Source organism: Hypanus sabinus, chromosome 26 (genome assembly GCF_030144855.1).
Source record: "Hypanus sabinus isolate sHypSab1 chromosome 26, sHypSab1.hap1, whole genome shotgun sequence".
Taxonomy (NCBI): Eukaryota; Metazoa; Chordata; class Chondrichthyes; order Myliobatiformes; family Dasyatidae; genus Hypanus; species Hypanus sabinus.
In genome coordinates, this window is record NC_082731.1 from 32,190,517 (window position 1) to 32,215,924 (window position 25,408).

General features: G+C 53.3%; 1 protein-coding gene across 1 annotated transcript in view; it reads left to right on the top strand.

Moving 5' to 3' along the window:
* Positions 1-19,723, top strand: part of osgep (O-sialoglycoprotein endopeptidase) — a 23,282-nt gene extending 3,559 nt beyond the window's left edge. Inside the window, exons 2-12 of the mRNA XM_059950809.1 lie at positions 3,344-3,463; positions 4,208-4,327; positions 5,405-5,580; positions 5,896-5,991; positions 7,669-7,718; positions 7,953-8,031; positions 8,449-8,514; positions 10,106-10,196; positions 11,635-11,710; positions 13,596-13,694; positions 19,540-19,723. Of these exons, the coding sequence (XP_059806792.1) occupies positions 3,349-3,463; positions 4,208-4,327; positions 5,405-5,580; positions 5,896-5,991; positions 7,669-7,718; positions 7,953-8,031; positions 8,449-8,514; positions 10,106-10,196; positions 11,635-11,710; positions 13,596-13,694; positions 19,540-19,579 (1,008 nt within the window). The 5' untranslated portion in view covers positions 3,344-3,348 and the 3' untranslated portion in view covers positions 19,580-19,723. The remainder of the gene's footprint in view (positions 1-3,343; positions 3,464-4,207; positions 4,328-5,404; positions 5,581-5,895; positions 5,992-7,668; positions 7,719-7,952; positions 8,032-8,448; positions 8,515-10,105; positions 10,197-11,634; positions 11,711-13,595; positions 13,695-19,539) is intronic.
* The last annotated feature ends 5,685 nt before the right edge of the window (positions 19,724-25,408 follow it).

Here is a 25,408-nt window from a genome sequence, read left to right on the forward strand (position 1 = left end):
TCAACTATCCACGGACCTGTCTGGAGGGCTTTTAGATGTTGCCAGTGTGCCCGACTCAGCCAATGTTACTGGCAGCTCGTCCCAAGTGCGCACCACCCTCTGCCCACAAAGCCCCTTTTAAATCTCTCACCTCTGACCTTAAAGCTTGGCACTGTTGTTAGCGTACCCTCCGTGGGGGAAGAAGGAAAGAACCACATGCTTTCACCCTCGCATGACCTTCTCATCATGACCTTTTGTCAGGTCACCCCTCGATCTCCGACGTCCCGGGGAAGTGAAGTCCTGGTCTGCGTAACCTCTCCGTATAACTCATTCCTCCTGGTAATTATTTTCCTCACTCCTTCCTATAACCTGTACACAATACTGTGAGTGAGGCCACACCAACATCTTGGCCAACTGCCGATTAACTTCACAGCTCCTGTACTCAGTGCCCTGAAGACCAAGGGGCCAAATGCCCTCTTCATCACCCAGTCTATGGCGCCATTTTTAACGAACTATGCAGGACTCACCGCACCAGCTTCAGGAACAGTTACTAAACCTCAGCCATCAGGCTCTTTAACAAAAAAGTATAATTACACTCACTTGCCCCATCATTGAAGTGTTCCCAAATGATCTCATCTTAAGGACTTCATCTCGTTATTTATTGCTATTTATTTATATTTGCATTTCCACGGGGTGATCTGATTGCAGAGGGGAACAAACTGTCCTTGAATTGTTGAGTACGGGTCTGGAGTTTCTGTACCCCCTCCCCGATGGTGGTAACAGGTTGAGGGCATGTTCCGTCCGGACAGCGATGGATTCTGGCTTCTCGAGGCAGCAGCTCTTGGAGATGGCGGGGAGGGCTGTGGCCGTGGTGAAGCCGTTTGAGTCCGCAACCCTCTGCGGTCTCTTGCGATCCTGTGCATCGGAGACTCCACACCAGGCTGGGATGCGACCAGTTAGAATGATCTCCCTCGTACTGTATGTCTGCCGAAAGCTTTAAGGGCCCCGCTGGGGCGGGGACGAGTTAACGAACAGCAGCGCCTTCTCAACCAGCGGGTGGATCACGGAGAGAATTAAGGTGGTGGGAGATAAACATTGCATTGTATTAATTAACCAAAAAGATTCTAGGGGGTATTAAAATAATTGAAGTAGTCTCTTCGGCCCATTGAGTCTATGTTGGCCATTTTATGCTAATTCAACTGCCCTACCCGCACACTCTTAAAGATTAGCGTTATTTGCCACATGTACATGGAATTGAAACATACAGTGAAATGAGCCGTCTTGCTCCAAATCAAATCCGCGAGGATCGTGCCGGACAGCCCGCAAGCGTTGACATAGCAGTGCCAACATAGCATGCCCACATATCACTAACCCGATTTGTTCGTTCTTTGGACTGTGGGAGGAAACCGGAGCACTGGGAGAAAACCAGTGCGGTCAGGGGAGAGAACGTTCAAACTCCTTACAGGCAGCAGTGGGAATTGAACCCTGATTTTACAACAGGTACGGTAAAGTGTTGCGCTAACCTCGACGCTACAATGTCGGGGGGCAACTTACGTTGGTCAATCTATCCAGCAGAGCATTAGGATGTGAGAGGAAACTGGCGTAGGCAGGGAGAGCATGCAAACTCCACACAGACAGCGTCGGAGGCCGGGATCGAACTTGGGTCACTGGAACTGTGAAGCAGCGGCAGGGTTGTGTCACGGCCTGCTGTCTCTCAATACGTATGCCGAGGTGTGTGAAGGGTAGTAAATCAAATCGAGTTTAATTATCATCGAACCAGACATGGATACAGCAGAACGAAACAGCGTTCCTGTAGGGGCCGAGGTGCAAAACATACACAGCACATTCAAAATAGAGAGCAAAAAAAAAGTACATACGTAGCCCAAGACCCTGAGCGACAGGACCCACAAATTGACGGTGCAGTTCTTGCCGCTGCAATCCAGCCTATCATTCCGCCGATTGAACACTGGAGGGCAGCACCAGGAGAGGCCAGCCCCTACCGAACACGGACGCCATGCTGTACCACCGCCAGCGTTTTCTCTCCGGACTGCAGCCAAGCCCGCGACAGCCTCTCGGTAACGGTAATGGAAGATTGTGGTGCGACAGGTGGCGGGGAGGCTGCTCTAGCCGAGGCACCACAAAACGAGGGGAGCAGGCCCGCAGGATCTTCCATTTCCGTTACAGAGAGGCTGTCCGGCAGAGATGGGCCAGGTCTGTGTGTACAGGAGTTGGGACGCTACACTGCAATTGTACAAGTTGTTGGCGGGGCTGCACTCGGAGAATTGTATGCAGTTTTGATCACCCTGCTGTTGGAAAGTGTGCAGAAAAGATTTACTGACATGTTGCCTGGGCTTGGCGTCCCAAGTTACAAGGAGAGGGCTTTAGACCAGAACTTTATTCCCTGGCACGTAGGAGGTGGGAACCGCTGACCTAGAGTAACAGATCCCCAGGGGCCTGAGGGAGAGGTGATATAGACCAGGACTTTATTCCCAGGAACGTAGGAGGTGGGAACCCCTGACCTAGAGTAACAGAAACCCATGGGCCTGAGGGAGATGTGATATAGACCAGGACTTTATTCCCTGGCATGTAGGAGGTGGGAACCCCTGACCTAGAGTTACAGAAACCCAGGGGCCTGAGGGAGAGGTGATATAGACCAGGACTTTATTCCCTGGCATGTAGGAGGTGGGAACCCCTGACCTAGAGTTACAGAAACCCAGGGGCCTGAGGGAGAGGTGATATAGACCAGAACTTTATCCCCTGGAACGTAGGAGGTGGGAACCCCTGACCTAGAGAAACAGATCCCCAGGGGCCTGAGGGAGAGGTGATATAGACCAGGACTTTATTCCCTGGAATGCAGGAGATTGAAACAGCTCCCCAGGAGTGGATTACAGACTGGGACATTATCCAGCGGATCTGGAAGTTTACGTATAGAATGGCAGAGGTAGATAAGGTCATGAGGGCCTTAGGTTGAAACTCAGAGTATTTCTCCCAGGGAGAAGGGTTAGTAAGAACAAGTGGGGAAAGGTGGAAGATCAGGGGTGAGAAGTTTAAAAAGGACATAGGGCAACTTCTTCGCCCAGGGGGTGGTGCGTATTTGGGATGACCTGCCAGGAATGGTGGGTGAGGAGGGCACTTCAAGATTGGAAAGCCATCTAGCCATGGATAGGAGGGGTTTAGAGGCCGATGGGCTAAACGCGGGGAGGTGGGACGAACTCACTGGGCATGGCTGAGTCGGGCTGAAGGGCTTGTTTTCGAGCTGTATGACTGTGACAGCTCTGACCAGCAACAAGGAATAACTCAGACAAAGGACAATGAAAAAAAGAGAGGTGCACTAACCTTTCCAATACTGTTGCTGTCCAGGCAGTCACCATGACAGTTGTGATCGGGTTCGAGGGGAGTGCCAACAAGATAGGCGTTGGGATCATCAAAGATGGCAAGGTGCTCTCCAACCCAAGGAGGACGTACATCACACCCCCGGGACAAGGTAGGCAAACAGCCAGCTGCGAATCTGGGCTGACGGCAGGCTCCCAGAGGAGGTTTCCAGGGGTTTGTAGAGAGAATGCCCCTTTACAGTTTGGAATCGGGACTAGGGGATCTGGGAGGTTTATACCCAGAGTAAGAGATCCCCAAAAAAGCTGGGACACAATACAAGGGTTGGAGAGGTTTGTATATAGAATAAACAATCTCCGGGAATGGCGTACAGGCTGGGATCTGATCCAGGGGTTCAGGGGGTTTAAATATAGAATAACAGATCCCTGGGAGTGGGTTACAGGCTGGGATCTGATCCAGGGATTTATATGTAGAGTAACAGATCGCGGGGAGTAGATTTCAGACTGGGATCTGATCCAGGGGTTCAGGGATTTATATACAGAATAACAGATCTCCAGGGTTTAGACATTACATAGAATAACAGTGGGTTACAGACTGGGATCTGATCCAGGGGTCCAGGGGTTTATTTATAGAATAACAGGTCCCTGGGAGTGGGTTACAGGCTTGGATCTGATCCAGGGGTTCAGGGGTTTATTTATAGAATAACAGATCCCCAGGAGTGGGTTACAGGCTGGGATCTGATCCCGGGGTTCAGAGGGGTTTATTTATAGAATAACAGATCCCCGGGAGAGGGTTACAGGCTGGGATCTGATCCCAGGGTTCAGGGGGGTTTATTTATAGAATAACAGATGCCCGGGAGTGGGTTATAGGCTGGATAAAGTGTTCTGATTTGTTGAAGGTTTTCTCCCGAGGGACACAGCTAAGCATCACCGGCAGTGTGTGCTTGATCTCACGAGAGAAGCCTTGGACCAGGCAGGCATCACGCCAGAGGACATCGACTGTGTGGCTTATACCAAAGGTAAAGGGGCAAAAGTTGTGAACACAGTGGTCCATGCAGTGGAGTGGGTGGTGAGCTGTGATTGGTGCAGAGTAGACGGAGGGTTGTGATTGGTGGGGAGGTGGGCAGGCTGGGCCATCATTGGCAGGGACTGTATGTGAGCAATGATTGATGGGGAATGGACGAGAGACTGTGATTGGTGTGGAATGGATGACAGACTGCGATTGGTGGGGAGTGGGTGACAGACTGTGATTGGTGAAAAGTGGGTGACGGACTGTGATTGGTGGGGAGTGGGTGGCGGACTGTGATTGGTGGGGAGTGGGTAACAGACTGATTGGTGGGGAGTGGGTTGTGGACTGTGATTGGTGAGGAGTGGGTTATGGACTGTGATTGGTGGGGAGTGGGTTGTGGACTGTAATTGGTGTGGAGTGGGTAACAGACCGTGATTGGTAGGAAGTGGGTTGTGGACTGTGATTGGTGGGGAGTGGGTGGTGGACTATGATTGGTGTGGAATAGGTAACAGACCGTGATTGGTGGGGAGTGGGTAACAGACTGTGATTGGTGGGGAGTGGGTTGTGGACTGTGATTAGTGGGGAGTGGGTTGTGGACTGTGATTGGTGAGGAGTGGGTGACAGACTGTGATTGGTGAAGTGTGGGTGACGGACTGTGATTGGTGAAGAGTGGGTGACGGACTGTGATTAGTGGGGAGTGGGTTGTGGACTGTGATTGGTGAGGAGTGGGTGACAGACTGTGATTGGTGAAGAGTGGGTGACGGACTGTGATTGGTGAAGAGTGGTTGACGGACTGTGATTGGTGGGGAGTGGGTGACGGACTGTGATTAGTGGGGAGTGGGTTGTGGACTGTGATTGGTGAGGAGTGGGTGACAGACTGTGATTGGTGAAGAGTGGGTGACGGACTGTGATTGGTGGATGTGGACGATGGATTGTGATTGGTGGGGTGAACTTGTTGGAAGATACAATGTTTCAGATCTGGGGATGGTGGGTGTTGTGTTGGCTTGTGACAAAGTGTTGGGTGTGCAAATGTGGGGTCTTGTCTGGAACATTCCCATTGATCTGAGGTGCTCTTTGTCCGTGACAGGGCCAGGGATGGGGGCCCCCCTGGTCTGCGTGGCAATCGTGGCCCGCACCTTGTCCCAGTTATGGAAGCGGCCCCTCCTGGGGGTGAATCACTGCGTCGGGCACATCGAGATGGGCAGATTGATCACAGGAGCCTCCAATCCCACTGTCCTGTACGTCAGTGGCGGTAACACACAGGTACCCAGCGAGGGTCGGGGGTCACGGTGTCACGGGGGTGGTGCACCAAGGGTGTTGGGGAGGCTGGGGAACAATCAGGTGACGGCACATGCTGAGGAAGTTGGGAGGGGGAATCACAGGGATTCAGAGGGACACATCGAAGAGGTTGAGGAGGGGGAAATGCTGGAGTCAGGGGGGACAGACAGACCGGGGAGAAGGAACAGACTAAGGAGGTGGGGAGGGAGGAGACAATTGAGGTTGATGGGGAGGGGAGACACACTGGATGAGCTGGTGCTGGGGAACTGTGATCACCCCTCCCCTCCCGCTGTACTCCAGGTCATCGCCTACTCCGAGCAGCGGTACCGGATCTTTGGGGAGACGATTGATATCGCGGTGGGCAACTGCCTGGATCGGTTTGCCCGGGTACTCAAGGTGCGTCTTTATGTCGGGGGCAGACCCACGTGAAACCACCCCCAGGGACCTCCTCCACCAAACCCCCTTCTCTCCCCCACTATCCCCTCTCCCCTCCCACACCATCCCCTCTCCCCATCCCATCCTCCACCATCCCTCTCCCCTCCCCCACCATCCCCTCTCCCCTCTCCCACCATCCCCTCTCCCCATCCCATCCTCCACCATCCCCTCTCCCCTCCCCCACCATCCCCTCTCCCCTCCCCTCCTCCACCTTCCCCTCTCCCCATCCCATCCTCCACATCCCCTCTCCCCTCCCCCACCATCCCCTCTCCCCTCTCCCACCATCCCCTCTCCCCATCCCATCCTCCACCATCCCCTCTCCCCTCCCCCACCATCCCCTCTCCCCTCCCCTCCCCCACCATCCCCTCTCCCCATCCCATCCTCCACCATCCCCTCTCCCCTCCCCCACCATCCCCTCTCCCCATCCCATCCTCCACCTTCCCCTCTCCCTCCTCCTACCGCTCCCCTTCACCCTCGTTCCTCCTCCCTCCCCAGGGAAACCCCCTCCCTCTCTCCCTCTCCCCTGTGGACGGACCATTGCCCCTCTACACTGCCTCTCCGTTTACCCCGATGGTGGGCAGTCTCGCGTTTAAGCACAGGTTATTGTTGGGTTGGTACAAGGGAAAAGCCACTCGTTGCAGGGGCACGGGCACGTTGGACCTTGGAGGGAGGAGTGAGGGAGGTTCACAGGGAGGACCTGAGGGAGCGGGAGGAGGGACCAGGGTGACGATTACAATGTGGTGAGGAGGGTGCAGGGTGGGGTAGGATGGGAGAAAGAGGAGGAAGCAGGACTTAATGCTGTAAGGTGGGGAGAGGGGAGGGAGGAGGAAGGAGGACAAGGACGACGTTATGGAGGAGGAAGAGGAGGGATTGAGATGAGGAAGGAGGTCATTTGAGGTTATGAGGGGGATGGAGGAGGGTTATGGAGGGAGGAGAAGGGTTTGAGGTTAGGAGGAGGGAGGAGGGTTTGAGGTTATGAGGGGAGGAGGATTTGAGTTTATGAGTGAGGAGGTAGGAGGGTTTGAGGTTATGGGCAAGAGGGTTGAGGTTATGAGAAGGGAGGAGGATTTGAACTTATGAGTGAGGAGTAGGGTTTGAGGTTATGAGGGGGAGGGAGGAAGGTTATGAAGGGAGGAGAAGGGTGTGAGGTTAGGAGGAGGGAGGAGGGTTTGAGGTTATGGAGGAGGAAGAGGAGGGAGGAGGCTTTGAGATGAGGAAGGAGGTAGGGTTTGATGTAATGGAGAGGAGGGTTTGATATTATGGAGGGAGGAGAAGGATTTGAGGTTAGGAGGAGGGAGGAGGGTTTGAAGTTATGGAGGGACGAAAGTTTGAGGTAATGAAGGAGGGAGTGGGAGGGTATGAGGTTAAGGGGAGGGGGTGGAGTGTTTGAGGTTGTGAGGGAGAAGGAGGAGTGTTTGAGGTTGTGAGGGAGAAGGAGGAGTGTTTGAGATTATGAGAAGGAAGGATGAGGGTTTGAGTTTATGAGGAGGAGGGAGGAGGATATGAGGTTATGGGGAGGAGGGAGAAGGGTGTGGGGAATGAGATGGAGAAAGGAGGTTTTGCAGCTCTGAGGGGAGGAGGGAACCACACTTTAAGACCGTGCTTGAGGTAACTCGGTGACGTCTGCTGTCTCTACAGATCTCCAACGACCCGAGCCCAGGATACAACATCGAACAGATGGCGAAGCGGTGAGGACCGGGTGCTGAGACAGACTTCCCCACCCCGTGGGGGGAGATTACACCTGAAACACCCCTCCCCAAGTTCCCCACACCCCCCAACGTATCCTCCCTAACACATACTGAGACAGTGACACACCCTGTTCCCCCCCCCACACACACACACACACACACACATAAACACTGACTCTGACCTGTATCTCACAGGATCCCCGCCCCTCTCACGGACTCTCTGCTTCATTTCAGGGGAAGGGTCTTCGTCGATCTGCCCTACACAGTGAAGGGAATGGACGTCTCCTTCTCGGGAATTCTGTCTCACATCGAGGTAGGAATCTCAGGCTCCAGAGTGTCCGTCCCCTCCCTCTCTATGTTCTCACTATGTCCCTCTCCATCTGCCTCACTCTCTTCCCCCTCTCCCCCTTTCCAACCCCACCCCTTCTCTCTGTAGCCCCACTCTGTCTTCCTTGCCCTCTTCTCCATCCCCCTCCCCGACTCCCTCGTTGTTCCCTCCACCCCCCCATATCTCTCTCCCTCTCTTCCCCCTTCCATCTCCCTCCCCTGTCCCCTTCTCTCCCCTCTCGTACCCCTCCTTCCATCTCTCTCTATCTGTCTCCCTCCCCCTCTCCACCCCTCCCACTCCCCCTTGCTCCGTCCCCACCCCCTGTCCCTCTTCGCTCGGGGTGCTCGGACGCTGGATGGCTGGGTCTGTAGGTATGTGGGACTTGCCTTTTGTCTGTTTCAGGACGTTGCTGTGACGATGATGGCATCTGGGAAATGTACGGCCGAGGATCTCTGCTACTCCCTGCAGGTACGGAGGGCGCGCCGAGCCCAGGTCACAGAGTCTCAGCCGTAGAAATGGGCCCCTCGGCCCCTCGAGCCGCCGATCTCACTTCATTCTCTGCACACTCCCCTCGTTTTTCCCCCGGCCATACACTGGTGGGACCAGTCTCGAGGTATTGTGTCCGGTTCTGGCTGCGAGTTGGCGTGAGAGGGGAGAGATTTAGAAGGGACCTGAGGGACAATTTCACTGCCCAGAGGGTGGCCCGCAGATGGAAGGAGCTGCCAGAGGAAGTGGTTGAGGCAGGTACGTTAACAACTCACTTGGACGGTCATGGATGGGAAAACTTGAGGACCGTGTTCCCAAACTTCATTACGCTGCAGACCAGTGCCATTAAGCAAGGGCTCCAAACGTGGTCCAGAGCTTGGGTGGGCACTGTGCTAGCATGGATGGATGGGCCGGATCTCCTGTTACCATAATGTATGCCTCCGCGACTCCAGAACAGCGGCCAATTAGCCCACTGATCCCACGCAGCGGTGGGACGTGAGAGACGGAGAATCCTGGGGAAATCCACTGGGAGAGTCAGCAAACTCCGCACAGACAGCGGCAGAGGTCAGGATCAGGTCTGAGGCGGTAGCACTACCCGCTGTCCCCCCGTACTGTCCAGTGGAATGGAGCCACGGAACAAGGGTCAGGTGATTGGGATAGCCATGGGCAGGGTCGGAGATCGGTGACCATGTGACATCCCTCATGACCATATTCCCTCATCTGAATGGGTCCTCCTGGACAGTCTTCAGACGTTGGAGGGTAAGGTAGCATTAGAAGGGAAATTATTGCTGTTAAGTGTCAGGTGATGCATTTTGGGCAGAGCTTTACACACCGTGAATGGTGGGGAGTGTCGAGGGACAGAGGGACCTCGGTGTACAAGGGCAGGACACACACTGTGAATGGTGGGGAGTGTCGAGGGACAGAGGGACCTCGGTGTACAAGGGCAGGACACACACTGTGAATGGTGGGGAGTGTCGAGGGACAGGGGGACCTCAGTGTACGAGGGTAGGACACACACTGTGAATGGTGCGGAGTGTCGAGGGACAGAGGGACCTCGGTGTACGAGGGTAGGACACACACTGTGAATGGTGGGAGGTGTCGAGAGACAGAGGGACCTCGGTGTACAAGGGTAGGACACACACTGTGAATGGTGAGGAGTGTGGAGGGACAGAGGGACCTTGGTGTACAAGGGCAGGACAGACACTATGAATGGTGGGGATTGTCGAGGGACAGAGGGACCTCGGTGTACGAGGGTAGGACACACACTGTGAATGGCAGGGAGTGTCGAGGGACAGGGGGACCTTGGTGTACGAGGGTAGGACACACTGTGAATGGTGAGGAGTGTCGAGGGACAGAGGGACCTCGGTGTACAAGGGTAGGACACTGAATGGTGGGGAGTGTGGAGGGACAGAGGAACCTCGGTGTTTGAGGGTAGGACACAAACTGAATGGTGGGGAGTGTGGAGGGACAGAGGAACACTGAGGCACTACCTGGTTAACCTGTCGAGCTGGGGGTATTGAGGGGTGGCTGCATTAACTGGTGAACTGACCTGAAGGTGACCATGTGCTTTCAGGAAACTGTCTTTGCGATGTTGGTGGAGACGACTGAGAGGGCAATGGCGCATTGTGGATCAGAGGAGGTGCTCATCGTTGGAGGGGTAGGATGTAAGTGTGTCAGGGTAACGGGACAGGGCCACATCAGTTCCCGTCTCCCTATCCCTGGGTCAGACCCACACCAGGAGCACCGTGCACAGTTCCCGTCTCCCTATCCCTGGGTCAGACCCACACCTGGAGCACTGTGCACAATTCCCATCTCCGTACCCCTGGGTCATTCCCACACCGGGAGCACCGTGCACAGTTCCCATCTCCCTGTCCCTGGGTCAGACGCACACCAGGGGCACCATGTACAGTTCCCGTCTCCATATCCCTGGGTCAGAACCACACCGGGAACACTGTGCACAGTTCCTGTCTCTGTATCCCTGGGTCAGACCCACACCGGGGGCACCATGCACAGTTCCCATCTCCATATCCCTGGGTCAGACCCTCACCGGGAGCACCGTGCACAGTTCCTGTCTCCGTATCCCTGGGTCAGACCCACACCGGGGGCACCATGCACAGTTCCCGTCTCCATATCCCTGGGTCAGACCCTCACCGGGAGCACCGTGCACAGTTCCTGTCTCCGTATCCCTGGGTCAGACCCACACCGGGGGCACCATGCACAGTTCCCGTCTCCATATCCCTGGGTCAGACCCTCACCGGGAGCACCGTGCACAGTTCCTGTCTCCGTATCCCTGGGTCAGACCCACACCGGGAGCACTGTGCACAGTTCCCATCTCCCTGTCCCTGGGTCAGACCCACACCGGGAGCACCGTGCACAGTTCCTGTCTCCGTATCCCTGGGTCAGACCCACACCGGGGGCACCATGCACAGTTCCCGTCTCCATATCCCTGGGTCAGACCCACACTGGGAGCACCATGCACAGTTCCTGTCTCTATATCCCTGGGTCAGACCCTCACCGGGAGCATCGTGCACAGTTCCTGTCTCCGTATCCCTGGGTCAGACCCACACCGGGAGCACTGTGCACAGTTCCTGTCTCTGTATCCCTGGGTCAGACCCACACCGGGAGCACTGTGCACAGTTCCCATCTCCCTGTCCCTGGGTCAGACCCACACCGGGAGCACCATGCACAGTTCCTGTCTCTATATCCCTGGGTCAGACCCTCACCGGGAGCATCGTGCACAGTTCCTGTCTCCGTATCCCTGGGTCAGACCCACACCGGGAGCACTGTGCACAGTTCCTGTCTCTGTATCCCTGGGTCAGAGCCACACCGGGAGCACCGTGCACAGTTCCCGTCTCCATATCCCTGGGTCAGAGCCACATTAGGAACACCGTGCACAGATTTCAGTTTCTAATCTGGGGTGATTTTTATGGAACAGTTAGTGGAGAAGGAGGTCTCTCAGGGTGAGGGATTATAAGATAGTGGATTTTTCTGAGGAGCGGTGGGAATCCCTGGCTGAGCTGAGGCACGGATTCCCACGGTGCAGTGGGTGTGGGCAGGTTCAGACGCCGGTTTGTGTGACGTGCACCTTCCGGTTTTCCGTAGGTAACCGGCGCTTGCAGGAAATGATGGGGGTGATGTGTGAGCAGAGGGGAGCCCGGCTCTTTGCTACCGATGAGAGGTGAGTGGTGGGAGAGGGGGAGAGCACGCACACAGGGCCCAGACCTGTATCACCACCCATCCACACCGTCCGGAGCCCCCTCTGCCTCGGGGGGATTCATCTGAATGACTTTGTGGATGTCTCTATGTTCACCACCCCCTCAGGCAGATTCCACCCACCCTCAGCTGAAAACATTCCTCAGCTCCACTCTCTGACCTAAACCTCTGTCTGTAATTAAATAATACTATATTCTGCCATCATACTTAACCTAGCAAAATGAACCACTTCACACTTATCTGGGTTGCCTGCCATCTTATTGAATATGAGGTCTGTTCATGTTAACAATGGGATACAAACTGTCCTTGAGCCTGGTGGGACAAGCTTTCAGGGTTTTGTATCTTCTGCCCGATGAGAGAGGGGAGAAGCGAGAACATCCGGGGTAGGTTTCTCTGAACTCTTTGAGACATGCAGACAGAGTCCACGGAGGGGAGGCTGGTTCCCGTGATGATCCGGGCTGTGCCCTCAACTCTGGCGGTCACGGGCGGAGCTGCTGCCACTCTGAGCTGTGGCGCACCGAGATCGAAGGCTTGCGTCAGTAGCAGTTGGTCAGAGCCGGCGGAGACGTGCTGAACTTCTTCAGCCTCCTGAGGAGAGCAGAGGTGGGGCTGAACTTCTTCAGCCTCCTGAGGAGAGCAGAGGTGGGGCTGAACTTCTTCAGCCTCCTGAGGAGAGCAGAGGTGGGGCTGAACTTCCTCGGCTGAGACACCAGTGAGGTTGGAACTGTCGGTGGCGTTCACACCCAGGAACTTTCTGCTCTGAACCCTCTCACTGCTGATGCACTGCCCCTCTTTGAAGTGGATGACCAGCTCCTTTCTTGACATTGATGGGAAAGTCGTCACTAAGCTCTATCTCCTTGCTGTACTCTGATTCCACTGGCCCAGCTAATATCCCACGTGCCTTCTTCACCACCTTGTCTGCCAGCAAATGTCCACGGGTGTACAATGGAGAGCATCCTAACAGGCTGCATCACCGTCTGGTCTGGGGAGTGGCTATTGCACAGGATCGAAAGAAGCTGAAGACAGCTGTAAAGTCAGTCAACTCCATCACGGGCGCTAACCCCAGGACGTCTTCAAGGAGCGATGCCTCAGAAAGGTGGCATTTGTCATTAAGGACCCCAGGTTGTGCCGTGTTCTCATTGCTACCATTAGGGAAGAGGTGCAGGAGCCTGAAGACACACATTCAATGATTAAGGAACAATCCACATTTCACTAAAATGTTACAATTGAACCCGTATCCACCACTCATTGCATACGCGCACCACCCTGTGAGTGAAGTTCTCCCTCAGATCCCCTTAAATAATTCACCTTTCACCCTTAACCTATGACCCCTAGTTCTAGACTCATTCAACCTCAGTTGAAAAAGCCTGCTTGGATTTACCCTATCTTTACCCCTCATAATTTTGTGTACAACATCTACGCTCCAGAGAATAAAGTCCTAATTTATTCAACCTTTCCCTATAACTCGGGTCCTCAAGCCCGGCAAAATGTCTGTCAATTTTCTCAGTACTTTTTCAGTCTTATTCACATCGTTCCTGCAGATAGCTGACCAGGACTGCACACCATACTCCAAACCTCACCAACGTCTTGTACAACTTCACGATAACATCCCAATTCTGGTACTCAGTGCCCTGATTTATGAAGGCCAATGAGCCAATGGACCCCTTTGTTCTACCACACAGCTTGGTGCCCTACCATTCACTGTGCAAGTCACACTCTGGTTTGTCCTCCCAAAGTGCCGACCCCTCACATTTATCATCGAACTCCGCTTGCCACCGTTCCTCTGTCGTGCCTCTCCTCTGTCCTGTCCTATCCTTGCGTTTGCCTCAGCCTGCCATTGATCTTCACAGGTTCTGTATCGACAATGGTGCCATGATAGCCCAGGCGGGCTGGGAGATGTTCCGGGCGGGGCAGGTGACCGCTCTGGAGGACTCCTGGATCACTCAGAGGTACAAGCGCGCCTCCCTTGCCCACCCGTCCCCGGGAATTCTCTCACCGAGATGATATGTCATACGCAGTTAGATCCGTGGGCTGGGATGGCATCCAGCCCATTGAGTGCATCCTCAATCTCACCAACAACTCCCCCATGAGTTTGGCACCTGTCAGAACACCCGAACAACCTCGGCTCCAGCAGCTTCGATCCCGACCTCCGGCGCTGTCCATGTGGAGTTTGCAAGTCCTCCCTGTGGAGTGCGGGGGAGGGGCAACGGGAATCTGGAGAGAGTGAACTGGCATTAGTGTCAGTCTGGGTGTTGGAGAAATGATTTTACAGACACGGCGCACGTGGGTAAAAATCTAGTCGGGATGCCGGGGTTGGGGTCACCCCATTGCAGGAAGGGTGTGGGGGCTGTGGAGAGGGTGCAGATGAGGTCCTGTCCTGTCCACTGGGCTATAAATGGTTAAGGACACACACGCTGCCTCGGCTGGGGGCTGAACTGACAACATTCAGATTGCCGGCCCAAAGCCCTAACCACTTGGCTCAGAGAGAGCAAGTTACAAGGGGAGGCTGGAGAAACTTGGGTTTTCTCTGGAGTGCTAAAGGCTGAGGACGGATTTGATAATTTTTATAAAATTTTGGGAGGTATAGATAGAGTAGATGGCCAGTATCTTTACCCTAGGGTAAAAACATCTAACACCAGAGGGTTTTGTATTTAAGGTGAGAGGTGGCTAGTTTAAAGGAGATATGCGGGTCAAGCATTTTACAGAGAGGGGTGGACTGGACTGCAGGGGTGCTGTCGGAGACAGAAACAGTACTGTGCAAAGGTCTTAGGCACAGATATATAGCTAGGCTGCCTGAAACTTTTGCACAGTGCTGTATTTGTCAACGTGGAGCGGAGAGCGAGTTTGTAAATCTGGCGGGAGCAAAGGATGTTGGGAATGGCGAGGGTGGAGCGCCGTGGGAGGGGTGAGCGACGGGGGCAGAGAAGGAGTGCCAGGGGATGGGGGGAGGGAGGTGCAGACATACCCAGCCCTGAGACACCAGGCGAGGTTGTTTGATTCCAAACAATCGGTTTATTGATCATCACAGAATGTCTCTCTGGTCCCTCCCCTCTCCCTTCCCCTTTTCCCAACCATGATTCCCCTCTCCCTGCCCCCCCTTCCCACTCTCAGTCCACAATAGAGACCCGTATCAGAATCAGGTTTATCATCACTCACATAAGTCGTGGTTTGGAATTTTTTGCGGCAGCAGTACAGTGTAATACATGAAATTACTACAGCACTATGCAAAAGCCTTAGGCATCCTGGCTATATATATGTGCCTAAGACTTTTGCACAGTGCTGCGCAACAGTTAGCAGAGGTTAATAGACACATGAGCAGTCAGGGAGTGGAGAGATAAGGACCCTGTGCTGGCAAATCGGATGAGATAGATTGGCATCCTGGTTGGCATGGACTTGATAGGCTGTCAGTGGGTTCAGCAGCCTTGTGGTTGAGGCACAGGGGCAGGAACAGGCCACTTGGCCCCTCAACCCTCAGCTCCTGTTCTGTGCCAGCTTGCCCAAACCTCCCTCTGTTCTCCCTAAATACCCGCCTCACCATGAGCCACCTCCACCACCCTCTGGAGTGGAGAACGCTCCAGCATCCGTTTAATTCTGTGGAGGGGCAGGTAGCGTTGAGGAAACATGTCGGCTGCAGAAGTACTTGGACAGATTAGGAGAATGGGCAAGAAAGTGGCAAATGAGATACAATGTCGGAAAATGCATTCTCACGCATTTTGATAGTAGAAATAAACGTGCGGACGATTTTCTAAACAGGGAGAAAATCCAAAAATCTGGGATGCAAAGGGACTTGGGAGTCCTTGTACAGAACACCCTGAAGGTTAACTTGCAGGTTGAGTCGGTGGTGAGGAAGGCAAATGCCATGTTAGCATTCATTTCAAGAGGTCTAGAACACAAGAACAGGGATGTGATGCTGAGGCTTCATAAGGCCCTGGTGAGGCGTCACCTTGAGTATCGTGAGCAGATTGGGCCCCTCATCTTAGAAAAAATGTGCTGGCATTGGAGAGGGTCCAGAGGAGGTTCACAACGATGATTCCAGGAATGAAAGGGTTATCATATGAGGAACGTTTGATGGCTCTGGGTCTGTAATCACTGGAATTTAGAAGGACGGGGGTGGGGGGATCTCATTTAAACCTTTTGAATGTTGAAAGGCTGAGACAGAGTGGATGTGGAAAGGATGTTTCCCATGGTGGGGGAGTCTAGGACAAGAGGGCACAGCCTCAGGATAGAGTGGCGTCCATTTAAAACAGGTGTGGAGAAATTTCTTCAGCCAGAGGGTGGTGAATTTGTGGAATTTATTACCACAGGCAGCTATGGAGGGCAGGTCATTGGGAGTATTTAAGACAGAGCTTGATAGGTTCTTGATTGGACACAGCATAGGTTACGGGGAGAAGGCCAGAGGAGAGGATAAAAGGATCAGCCATCAATGAATGGTGAAGCAGACTTGATGGGCCAAACGGCCGAATTCTGCTCCTGTGTCTTACGGTCTTATTCTCACTGACAGTGTTGTGAGATGTGTTTTGTGGCAGCAGTGTAGTGTAAAACATTACAAGTTCCTGTAAGTTACAGTAAGGCAAGTGCAAAAGAGGAATTGGGAGGTGGTGTCCAGGGGTTTACGGACCATAGATCTGATGGCGGGGGGAGAAGTTGTTCCTAAAATGTTCTCCAGTAATGAGAAGGGGATATGTCCCAGATGGCCAGGGTCCTCAGTGTCTGATGCCTTCTTGAGACATTGCCGTGATGCCCTGGATGTTGGGGGTGGTGTGTGCCCCGATGGAGCTGGTCCAGCTTACGGCCCTCTGCAGCCTCTTGCGGTCCGGGGCATCAGAGCCTCCAATCAGAATGCTCTCCACCGGCAGGTATTTGGTGACGTGGCAAATCTCCTCAATCAAGCTGTTGGCACGCCTTCTTTGTGATTGCATCAACGTAGATCCTCCAATCCCTCAGCTTTGAATGACCGTCCTTAGTCTTGTAACCACTTCCCACCAGTTGAGAGCCTTCTGCCAGCAGGAGCGTCACAACACCTACCCTCTGGGCCTTGTTCCAGTGTTGTCAGCTCTCACCGTTCTAGACTCGAGAGCAGACGTTCCTTTAGCTGCCCATGGGATGGAGTCCCGGACTGGCAGATCGTTTGAGTTCACTCAGCCAATGGAGGCTTCACAGACTGAGACTATCCTGACTGAGTTTGGCGAAGACTTTGGCCAGAGGGCTTGTAGACGACTAAAGTTGGTGGTGCGGCGGACAGTGAAGAACGTGATCCAAGGTTGCAGCAGGGTCTAGATCGATTGGGGAAGTGAGTCGAGGACTGGCAGGTGGAACTTAAGCAGGAACTTTGATCAGTTTAACCGGGGCCTTCCCCATGCTCAGTTCATGGGTAAGGCCCTGGAGAGTGTTGTAGAACAAGGGCGACGAGCACACGGGTCTGAAATTGGTGATGCGGCTGGACTGGGTGATGATGGAGGCACTTGGCGTGCTTTCTGTTTCCTTGCTTTTCTGCAGTCCTGCTGAAGGGTCTCAGCCCAAAACATCAACTCTACTCTTCTCCTAGATGCTGCCAGGCCTCTGAGATCCTCCAGCGTTTTTTATTGGTCAGTGAACCGATCTTTATATCAGTGAGTGGATCTATCTATCAGTCAGCGAACCGATCTATGTATCAGTAAGCAAATGGATCTATATATCAGTCAGCGAATGGATCTATATATTGGTCAGCGAACTGATCTATATATTGGTCAGCGAACAGATCTATATATCAGTCAGTGAACGGATCTACATAACGCCAGAGCAAACGTCAGACATCCGACAGCCTTCTCTCTGTCTCTGTACCTGTTGCAAACCGGCCTTAGGGATGATTCCAATTTGCACCAAGAAAATGCTGATTTTTGAACCCTTCACAAGTCCAGCAGAATTTTTGCCCAGTACTTGCCCATCCTGTAGAGGTTCCAGCCTTTCCTTCTTATTCTTCGCGCCCTTTGGCCTAGGCACATAGTTTAGTCTGAAATAAATCTATTATCAAAATACATATACATCACCATATACAACCCTGAGATTCATTATCTTGCAGGCATACTCAATAAATCCAATAACCGTAATAGAATCAGCGAAAGACAGCGCCCAACGGGACAGACAACCAGCTTGCAAAAGACAACATACTTTGCAATTACAAAAAGAAAGAATTAACAATGATAATAAATAAATAAATATCAAGAACATGAGATGAAGAGTCCTTGAAAGTGAGTCCGTTGGTTGTGGGAACAGTTCAGTGATTGGGAGAATGAAGTTATCCCCCCCCAGTTCAAGAGTCTTCATCGTCCTTGTGTCTGAGTCTACCAAGCAGGTGGTGCTGCTGGAGCTGACAGTCCCACGGGAAGATCGCTTGGAAGAGGCCTCTGAAAGGAAGCTATCGAAGTACACAGGACTGGTCAGCGACTACCAGCAGGCTGGATGGAGAGCGAGGTGTCTCCCAGTGGAAGTTGGTTGTAGGGGATTCGCAGCCCGTTCCTTAGCCAGAGACTTCAGCAATTTGGGCATCGATGGAGAGAGGAAGAGGAGAGCCATCCGCAAAGCCACCGATGCGGCAGAGAGGGCCTCAAGGTGGCTGTGGCTCAAGAGAGGGGAGCCATGGAGTCATGCATAGCCAGCCATCTGGACACAAGCTGGGGTCTGATCAGCCCCGGCTGGGTCACCTGTAAGAGGGTGTATGATGTTGAAAGACCCGAAACACCCGATGATTCCAGGAACATCACTGATGATGTGTCCATAAGTATCAGTAGATGTACGCACACAGCTGATGGTTGAGGGTAATAACTATTCCTCAAAACAGAGGCAGCAGGTCAATAAGGAAGAAAACATTCTTCACCAGTATCTCATTTCAAGGGTGTGTGTCCACGCAGACCTTAATGGTATTCCCACATTCCAAACCGACAGCATTTCGTTGTACAAACGCCCATTTTGTGTTAACACGAGGAAATCTGCAGATGCTGTAAATTCAAACAACAACACACACAAAATGCTGGTGGAACGCAGCAGGCCAGGCAGCATCTATAGGGAGAAGCGCTGTCGACATTTCGGGCTGAGACCCTTTGTCAGGATCTCCCTTTGTGTGTTGTTCCCATTTTGCGTTGCTCTCTTTAGGTTACCCAGCGGGGAATCAAATTTAACTCTTTCCTCATAGACTGGTATGCTTAACAAGCTCTTGGGCAGGTACATGGATAGGAAAGGTTTGGAGGGGCATATGAACAGAGATCTGCAGGTGCTGTAAATAAGGATAGGAGAGATGATGAGGGGGTAGGTAGGTGGATTGGGGAGGAGGGAATGTGAGAAGCTGGGAGGTGATAGGTGAGACCAGGTGAAGGGGAAGATGGGTTGAAGTAAGAAGCTGGGAGGTGATAGGTGGAAGAGGTAAAGGACTGAAGATGAAGGAATCTGATAGGAGAGGAGAGTGGGCCATGGGAGGAAGGGAACGAGGGGAGTGGGATTGGTGGGTGAGGGGAAGAGAAAGAGGTGAGACCAAAACCAGAATGGTGGGGGGGGATAGAAAAAGAATGGGGAGGAGATGTCTTTTCCACCGGGCTGGAGGCTACCCAGACAGAATACAAGGTGTTGCTCCTGCAACCTGAGTGTGGCTTCATCATGACTGTCGAGCAGGCTGTGGACTGACATGTCGGAATGGGAAAGGGGAATCAAACTGAAATGGGTGTGGCCATCAAACGTGAGTAGCTGGGGCTAGGATTGACGGCTTGGTGGGGATGAAGGAGAGGGGCTGAAAGGCCTGCTTGACCCTGTGCTGTTCCTCGGCAGGTACCGGACGGATGAGGTGAAGGTCACGTGGCGGGAGTAGCCCCGGGCCCTGAATTGGCGGCAAGCGAGCAGGGGGAGGCGACGAAGGATGCAAATCGCTCTCTATCAGCCGGTCTGCGTGGATGAGGCTGGGGGCCAGGACTGCGCTCGGTTTCAACAATAAAATAAAGCTCCAAACAGCCACTGGGAACAAAATGGTCTTTCTCACCAATCTCAGCCAATCCAGGTGGTACATCTGCAGGTGGACAGCCATCTTAACCAGTCAGCAGAGAGAGATGCTGGTGGGCAGGGTCATTCCTCACTCTCTCCAGAAGTGACCCTCGGTGTTGAGTGCATCTGTGTCCCTCAGTTAGTGACCTGTCATAGAAGACGGAGGGGTGGCACGGTAGCGTAGTGATTAGCGCAATGCTTTGCAGTCGCGGGCGACCCGGGTTTAATTGCTGCTGCTGACTGTGCGTTCAATTTGTGACCGCTTCGGTTTCCTCCGGGTGCTCCGGTTTCCTCCCACAGTCCGAAGACGTACCGGTTGGTAGGCTGATTGGTCGTGGTAAATTGCCCTTTGATTCGGCTGGGATTAGATCTGGGGAACTGCTGGGTGGCATGGCTGGAAAGACAGACAGAGGGACCCGTGGAAGACACGGGCAGTATGCCGGACTTCCACAGTGAACGGCAGGGCGCTGGCGAGTGTTGTAGGACAGAGGGACCTCGGAGCCGTTTCATGGGTGAGGAAGGTGTTTGGCACGTTACCCTTCTTCAGTTAGGGTGCCGAGTCCAGGAGGTGGGAGGTTAGGCTATGTTGCAGTCGTACAAGACATTGGCAAGCGTGCACTAGGAGAACTGCATTCAGCTCTGCTCGCCCCGGGATAGTGTACAGAGGAGATTTAGCAGAACGTTGCTGGGACTTGGGCTGAGTTACTGAGAGAGGGTTGGGCAGGTTAGGACTTTATTCCTTGGAGTGCAAGCTGAGGGCTGATCTTATAAGAAAAGCAAATAAACCAGGAGGGCCACAGACAGGGTGAATATCCACAGTGTTTTCCCCAGGGTTGGGGAATCAGGACAGGGGCAACGCTTTCACCCAGAGAGTGGTCCGTGTACAGAACGAACTGCCAGAGGAAGGTACATGAACAACATTGAAAAGACACTTGGACAGGTACATGGATAGGAAAGGTTGAAGATCTGGGCAGATGGGAGTCTTGGTTGGCTGAGGGATCTGTTTCTGTGATGGGTGACTCTGTGACCGTGATGATTCAGGCATTTCTGATGGAAGAATTTTCCCTAGGATGAGAGGATCGTCTATTGGAAACAGAAGGAAAAAAAACATGAGGAGGCCTCAGGTTTCAATATTATACACCATATTGGTCCCTTGTCAATGTGGAGATCCCTCAGTGTGATTCCCCCTCCATCAATGTGGAGCTCCCTGAGTGTGATAAACTGCCCCCTTCAATGTGGAGCTCCCTCAGTGTGATAAAACCCCCCTGTCAATGTGGAGTTCCCTCAGTGTGATTCCCCCCCCCATCAATGTGGAGCTCCCTGAGTGTGATAAAACCCCCCTGTCAATGTGGAGTTCCCTCAGTGTGATAAACCGCCCCCTTCAATGTGGAGTTCCCTCAGTGTGATTCCCCCCCCCCATCAATGTGGAGTTCCCTCAGTGTGATTCCCCCCCCCATCAATGTGGAGTTCCCTCAGTGTGATAAAACCCCCCTGTCAATGTGGAGTTCCCTCAGTGTGATAAACCGCCCCCTTCAATGTGGAGCTCCCTGAGTGTGATAAAACCCCCCGTCAATGTGGAGTTCCCTCAGTGTGATAAACCGCCCCCTTCAATGTGCTCCCTCAGTGTGATAAAACCCCCCTGTCAACGTGGAGTTCCCTCAGTGTGATAAACACCCCCTTCAATGTGGAGCTCCCTCAGTGTGATAAAACCCCCCCTGTCAATGTGGAGTTCCCTCAGTGTGATAAAACCCCCCCGTAAATGTGGAGTTCCCTCAGTGTGATAAACACACCCTTCAATGTGGAGCTCCCTCAGAATGATTCCCTCCCCATCAATGTGGAGTTCCCTCAGTGTGATAAACCGCCCCCTTCAATGTGGAGTTCCCTCAGTGTGATTCCCCCTCCCATCAATGTGGAGTTCCCTCAGTGTGATAAAACCCCCCTGTCAATGTGGCGTTCCCTCAGTGTGATAAACCGCCCCCTTCAATGTGGAGCTCCCTGAGTGTGATAAAACCCCCCGTCAATGTGGAGTTCCCTCAGTGTGATAAACCGCCCCCTTCAATGTGCTCCCTCAGTGTGATAAAACCCCCCCTTCAATGTGGAGCTCCCTCAGTGTGATAAAACCCCCCCTGTCAATGTGGAGTTCCCTCAGTGTGATAAAACCCCCCGTAAATGTGGAGTTCCCTCAGTGTGATAAACACACCCTTCAATGTGGAGCTCCCTCAGTGTGATTCCCTCCCCATCAATGTGGAGTTCCCTCAGTGTGATAAAACCCCCCTGTCAATGTGGAGTTCCCTCAGTGTGATAAACCGCCCCCTTCAATGTGGAGCTCCCTGTGTGATAAAACCCCCCGTCAATGTGGAGTTCCCTCAGTGTGATAAACCGCCCCCTTCAATGTGCTCCCTCAGTGTGATAAAACCCCCCTGTCAACGTGGTTCCCTCAGTGTGATAAACACCCCCTTCAATGTGGAGCTCCCTCAGTGTGATAAACCCCCCCTGTCAATGTGGAGTTCCCTCAGTGTGATAAAACCCCCCGTAAATGTGGAGTTCCCTCAGTGTGATAAACACACCCTTCAATGTGGAGCTCCCTCAGTGTGATTCCCTCCCCATCAATGTGGAGTTCCCTCAGTGTGATAAACCGCCCCCTTCAATGTGGAGTTCCCTCAGTGTGATTCCCCCTCCCATCAATGTGGAGTTCCCTCAGTGTGATAAAACCCCCCTGTCAATGTGGAGTTCCCTCAGTGTGATAAACCGCCCCCTTCAATGTGGAGCTCCCTGAGTGTGATAAAACCCCCCGTCAATGTGGAGTTCCCTCAGTGTGATAAACCGCCCCCTTCAATGTGCTCCCTCAGTGTGATAAAACCCCCCTGTCAACGTGGAGTTCCCTCAGTGTGATAAACACCCCCTTCAATGTGGAGCTCCCTCAGTGTGATAAAACCCCCCCTGTCAATGTGGAGTTCCCTCAGTGTGATAAAACCCCCCGTAAATGTGGAGTTCCCTCAGTGTGATAAACACACCCTTCAATGTGGAGCTCCCTCAGTGTGATTCCCTCCCCATCAATGTGGAGTTCCCTCAGTGTGATAAAACCCCCCTGTCAATGTAAAGTTCCCTCGGTGTGATAACCCCCCCCTTCAATGTGGAGTTCCCTCAGTGTGATAAAACCCCCCTGTCAATGTGGAGCTCCCTCAGTGTGATAAAACCCCCCTGTCAATGTGGAGTTCCCTCAGTGTGATAAAACCCCCCTGTCAAAGTGGAGTTCCCTCAGTGATAAACCCCCCCCTTCAACGTGGAGTTCCCTCAGTGTGATAAAACCCCCCTGTCAACGTGGAATTCCCTCAGTGCGATAAAACCCCCCTGTCAATGTGGAGTTCCCTCAGTGTGATAAAACCCCGCTGTCAATGTGGAGTTCCCTCAGTGTGATAAACCACCCTGTCAATGTGGAGCTCCCTGAGTGTGATAAACTGCCCCCTTCAAAGTGGACTTCCCTCAGTGTGATAAAACCCCCCCTTCAACGTGGAGTTCCCTCAGTGTGATAAACCACCCCTTCAACGTGGAGTTCCCTCAGTGTGATAAAACCCCCCTGTCAACGTGGAATTCCCTCAGTGTGATAAAACCCCCCTGTCAACGTGGAGTTCCCTCAGTGTGATAAAACCCCCCTGTCAAAGTGGAGTTCCCTCAGTGTGATAAAACCCCCCTGTCAATGTGGAGTTCCCTCAGTGTGATAAAACCACCCTGTCAATGAGGAGTTCCCTCAGTGTGATAAAACCCCCCTGTCAACGTGGAATTCCCTCAGTGTGATAAAACCCCCCTGTCAATGTGGAGTTCCCTCAGTGTGATTCCCACCCTTCAATGTGGAGCTCCCTCAGTGTGATCAAACCCACCTGTCAATGTAATGTTCCCTCAGTGTGATAAAACCCCCCTGTCAACGTGGTTCCCTCAGTGTGATAAACCCCCCTGTCAACGTGGAGTTCCCTCAGTGTGATCCTCTCCCCGTCAACGTGGATTTCCCTCAGTGTGATCCACTCCCCGTCAATGTGGCGCTCCCTCAGTGTGATCCTCTCCACGTCAACGTGGATTTCCCTCAGTGTGATCCTCTCCCCGTCAACGTGGATTTCACTCAGTCCGATCCTCTCCTCGTCAACGTGGATTTCCCTTAGTGTGATCTTCTCCTCGTCAACGTGGATTTCCCTCAGTGTGATCCTCTCCTCGTCAACGTGGAGTTCCCTCAGTGCGATCCTCTCCTCGTCAACGTGGATTTCCCTCAGTGCGATCCTCTCCTCGTCAACGTGGATTTCCCTCAGTGCGATCCTCTCCTCGTCAACGTGGATTTCCCTCAGTGCGATCCTCTCCTCGTCAACGTGGATTTCCCTCAGTGCGATCCTCTCCTCGTCAACGTGGATTTCCCTCAGTCCGATCCTCTCCTCGTCAACGTGGACTTCCCTCAGTGTGATCCTCTCCTCGTCAACGTGGATTTCCCTCAGTGCGATCCTCTCCTCGTCAACGTGGATTTCCCTCAGTGCGATCCTCTCGTCGTCAACGTGGATTTCCCTCAGTGTGATCCTCTCCTCGTCAATGTGGAGTTCCCTCAGTGTGATCCTCTCTTCGTGAACGTGGATTTCCCTCAGTGAGATCCTCTCCTCGTCAACGTGGATTTCCCTCAGTGTGATCCTCTCCTCGTCAACGTGGAGTTCCCTCAGTGTGATCCTCTCCCCGTCAACGTGGAGTTCCCTCAGTCCGATCCTCTCCTCGACAACGTGGATTTCCCTCGGTCCGATCCTCTCCTCGCCAACGTGTATTTCCCTCAGTGTGATCCCCTCCTCGTCAACGTGGATTTCCCTCAGTGCGATCCTCTCCTCGTCAACGTGGAGTTCCCTCAGTGCGATCCTCTCCTCGTCAACGTGGATTTCCCTCAGTGCGATCCTCTCCTCGTCAACGTGGATTTCCCTCAGTCCGATCCTCTCCTCGTCAACGTGGATTTCCCTCAGTGTGATCCCCTCCTCGTCAATGTGGATTTCCCTCAGTCCGATCCTCTCCTCGTCAACGTGGATTTCCCTCGGTCCGATCCTCTCCTCGTCAACGTAGATTTCCCTCAGTGTGATCCTCTCCTCGCCAACGTGGCGCTCCCTCAGTCCGATCCTCTCCTCGTCAACGTGGAGTTCCCTCAGTGTGATCCTCTCCTCGTCAACGTAGATTTCCCTCAGTCCGATCCTCTCCTCGTCAACGTGGATTTCCCTCAGTCCGATCCTCTCCTCGCCAACGTGAATTTCCCTCAGTCCGATCCTCTCCTCGTCAACGTAGATTTCCCTCAGTGTGATCCCCTCCCGGTCAACGTGGATTTCCCTCAGTGTGATCCTCTCCTCGTCAACGTAGATTTCCCTCAGTGTGATCCCCTCCCAGTCAACGTGGATTTCCCTCAGTCCGATCCTCTCCTCGTCAACGTGGATTTCCCTCAGTGTGATCCTCTCCTCGTCAATGTGGATTTCCCTCAGTGCGATCCTCTCCTCGTCAACGTGGATTTCCCTCAGTCCGATCCTCTCCTCGTCAACGTGGATTTCCCTCAGTGTGATCCTCTCCTCGTCAATGTGGATTTCCCTCAGTCCGATCCTCTCCTCGTCAACGTGGATTTCCCTCAGTGTGATCCTCTCCTCGTCAACGTGGATTT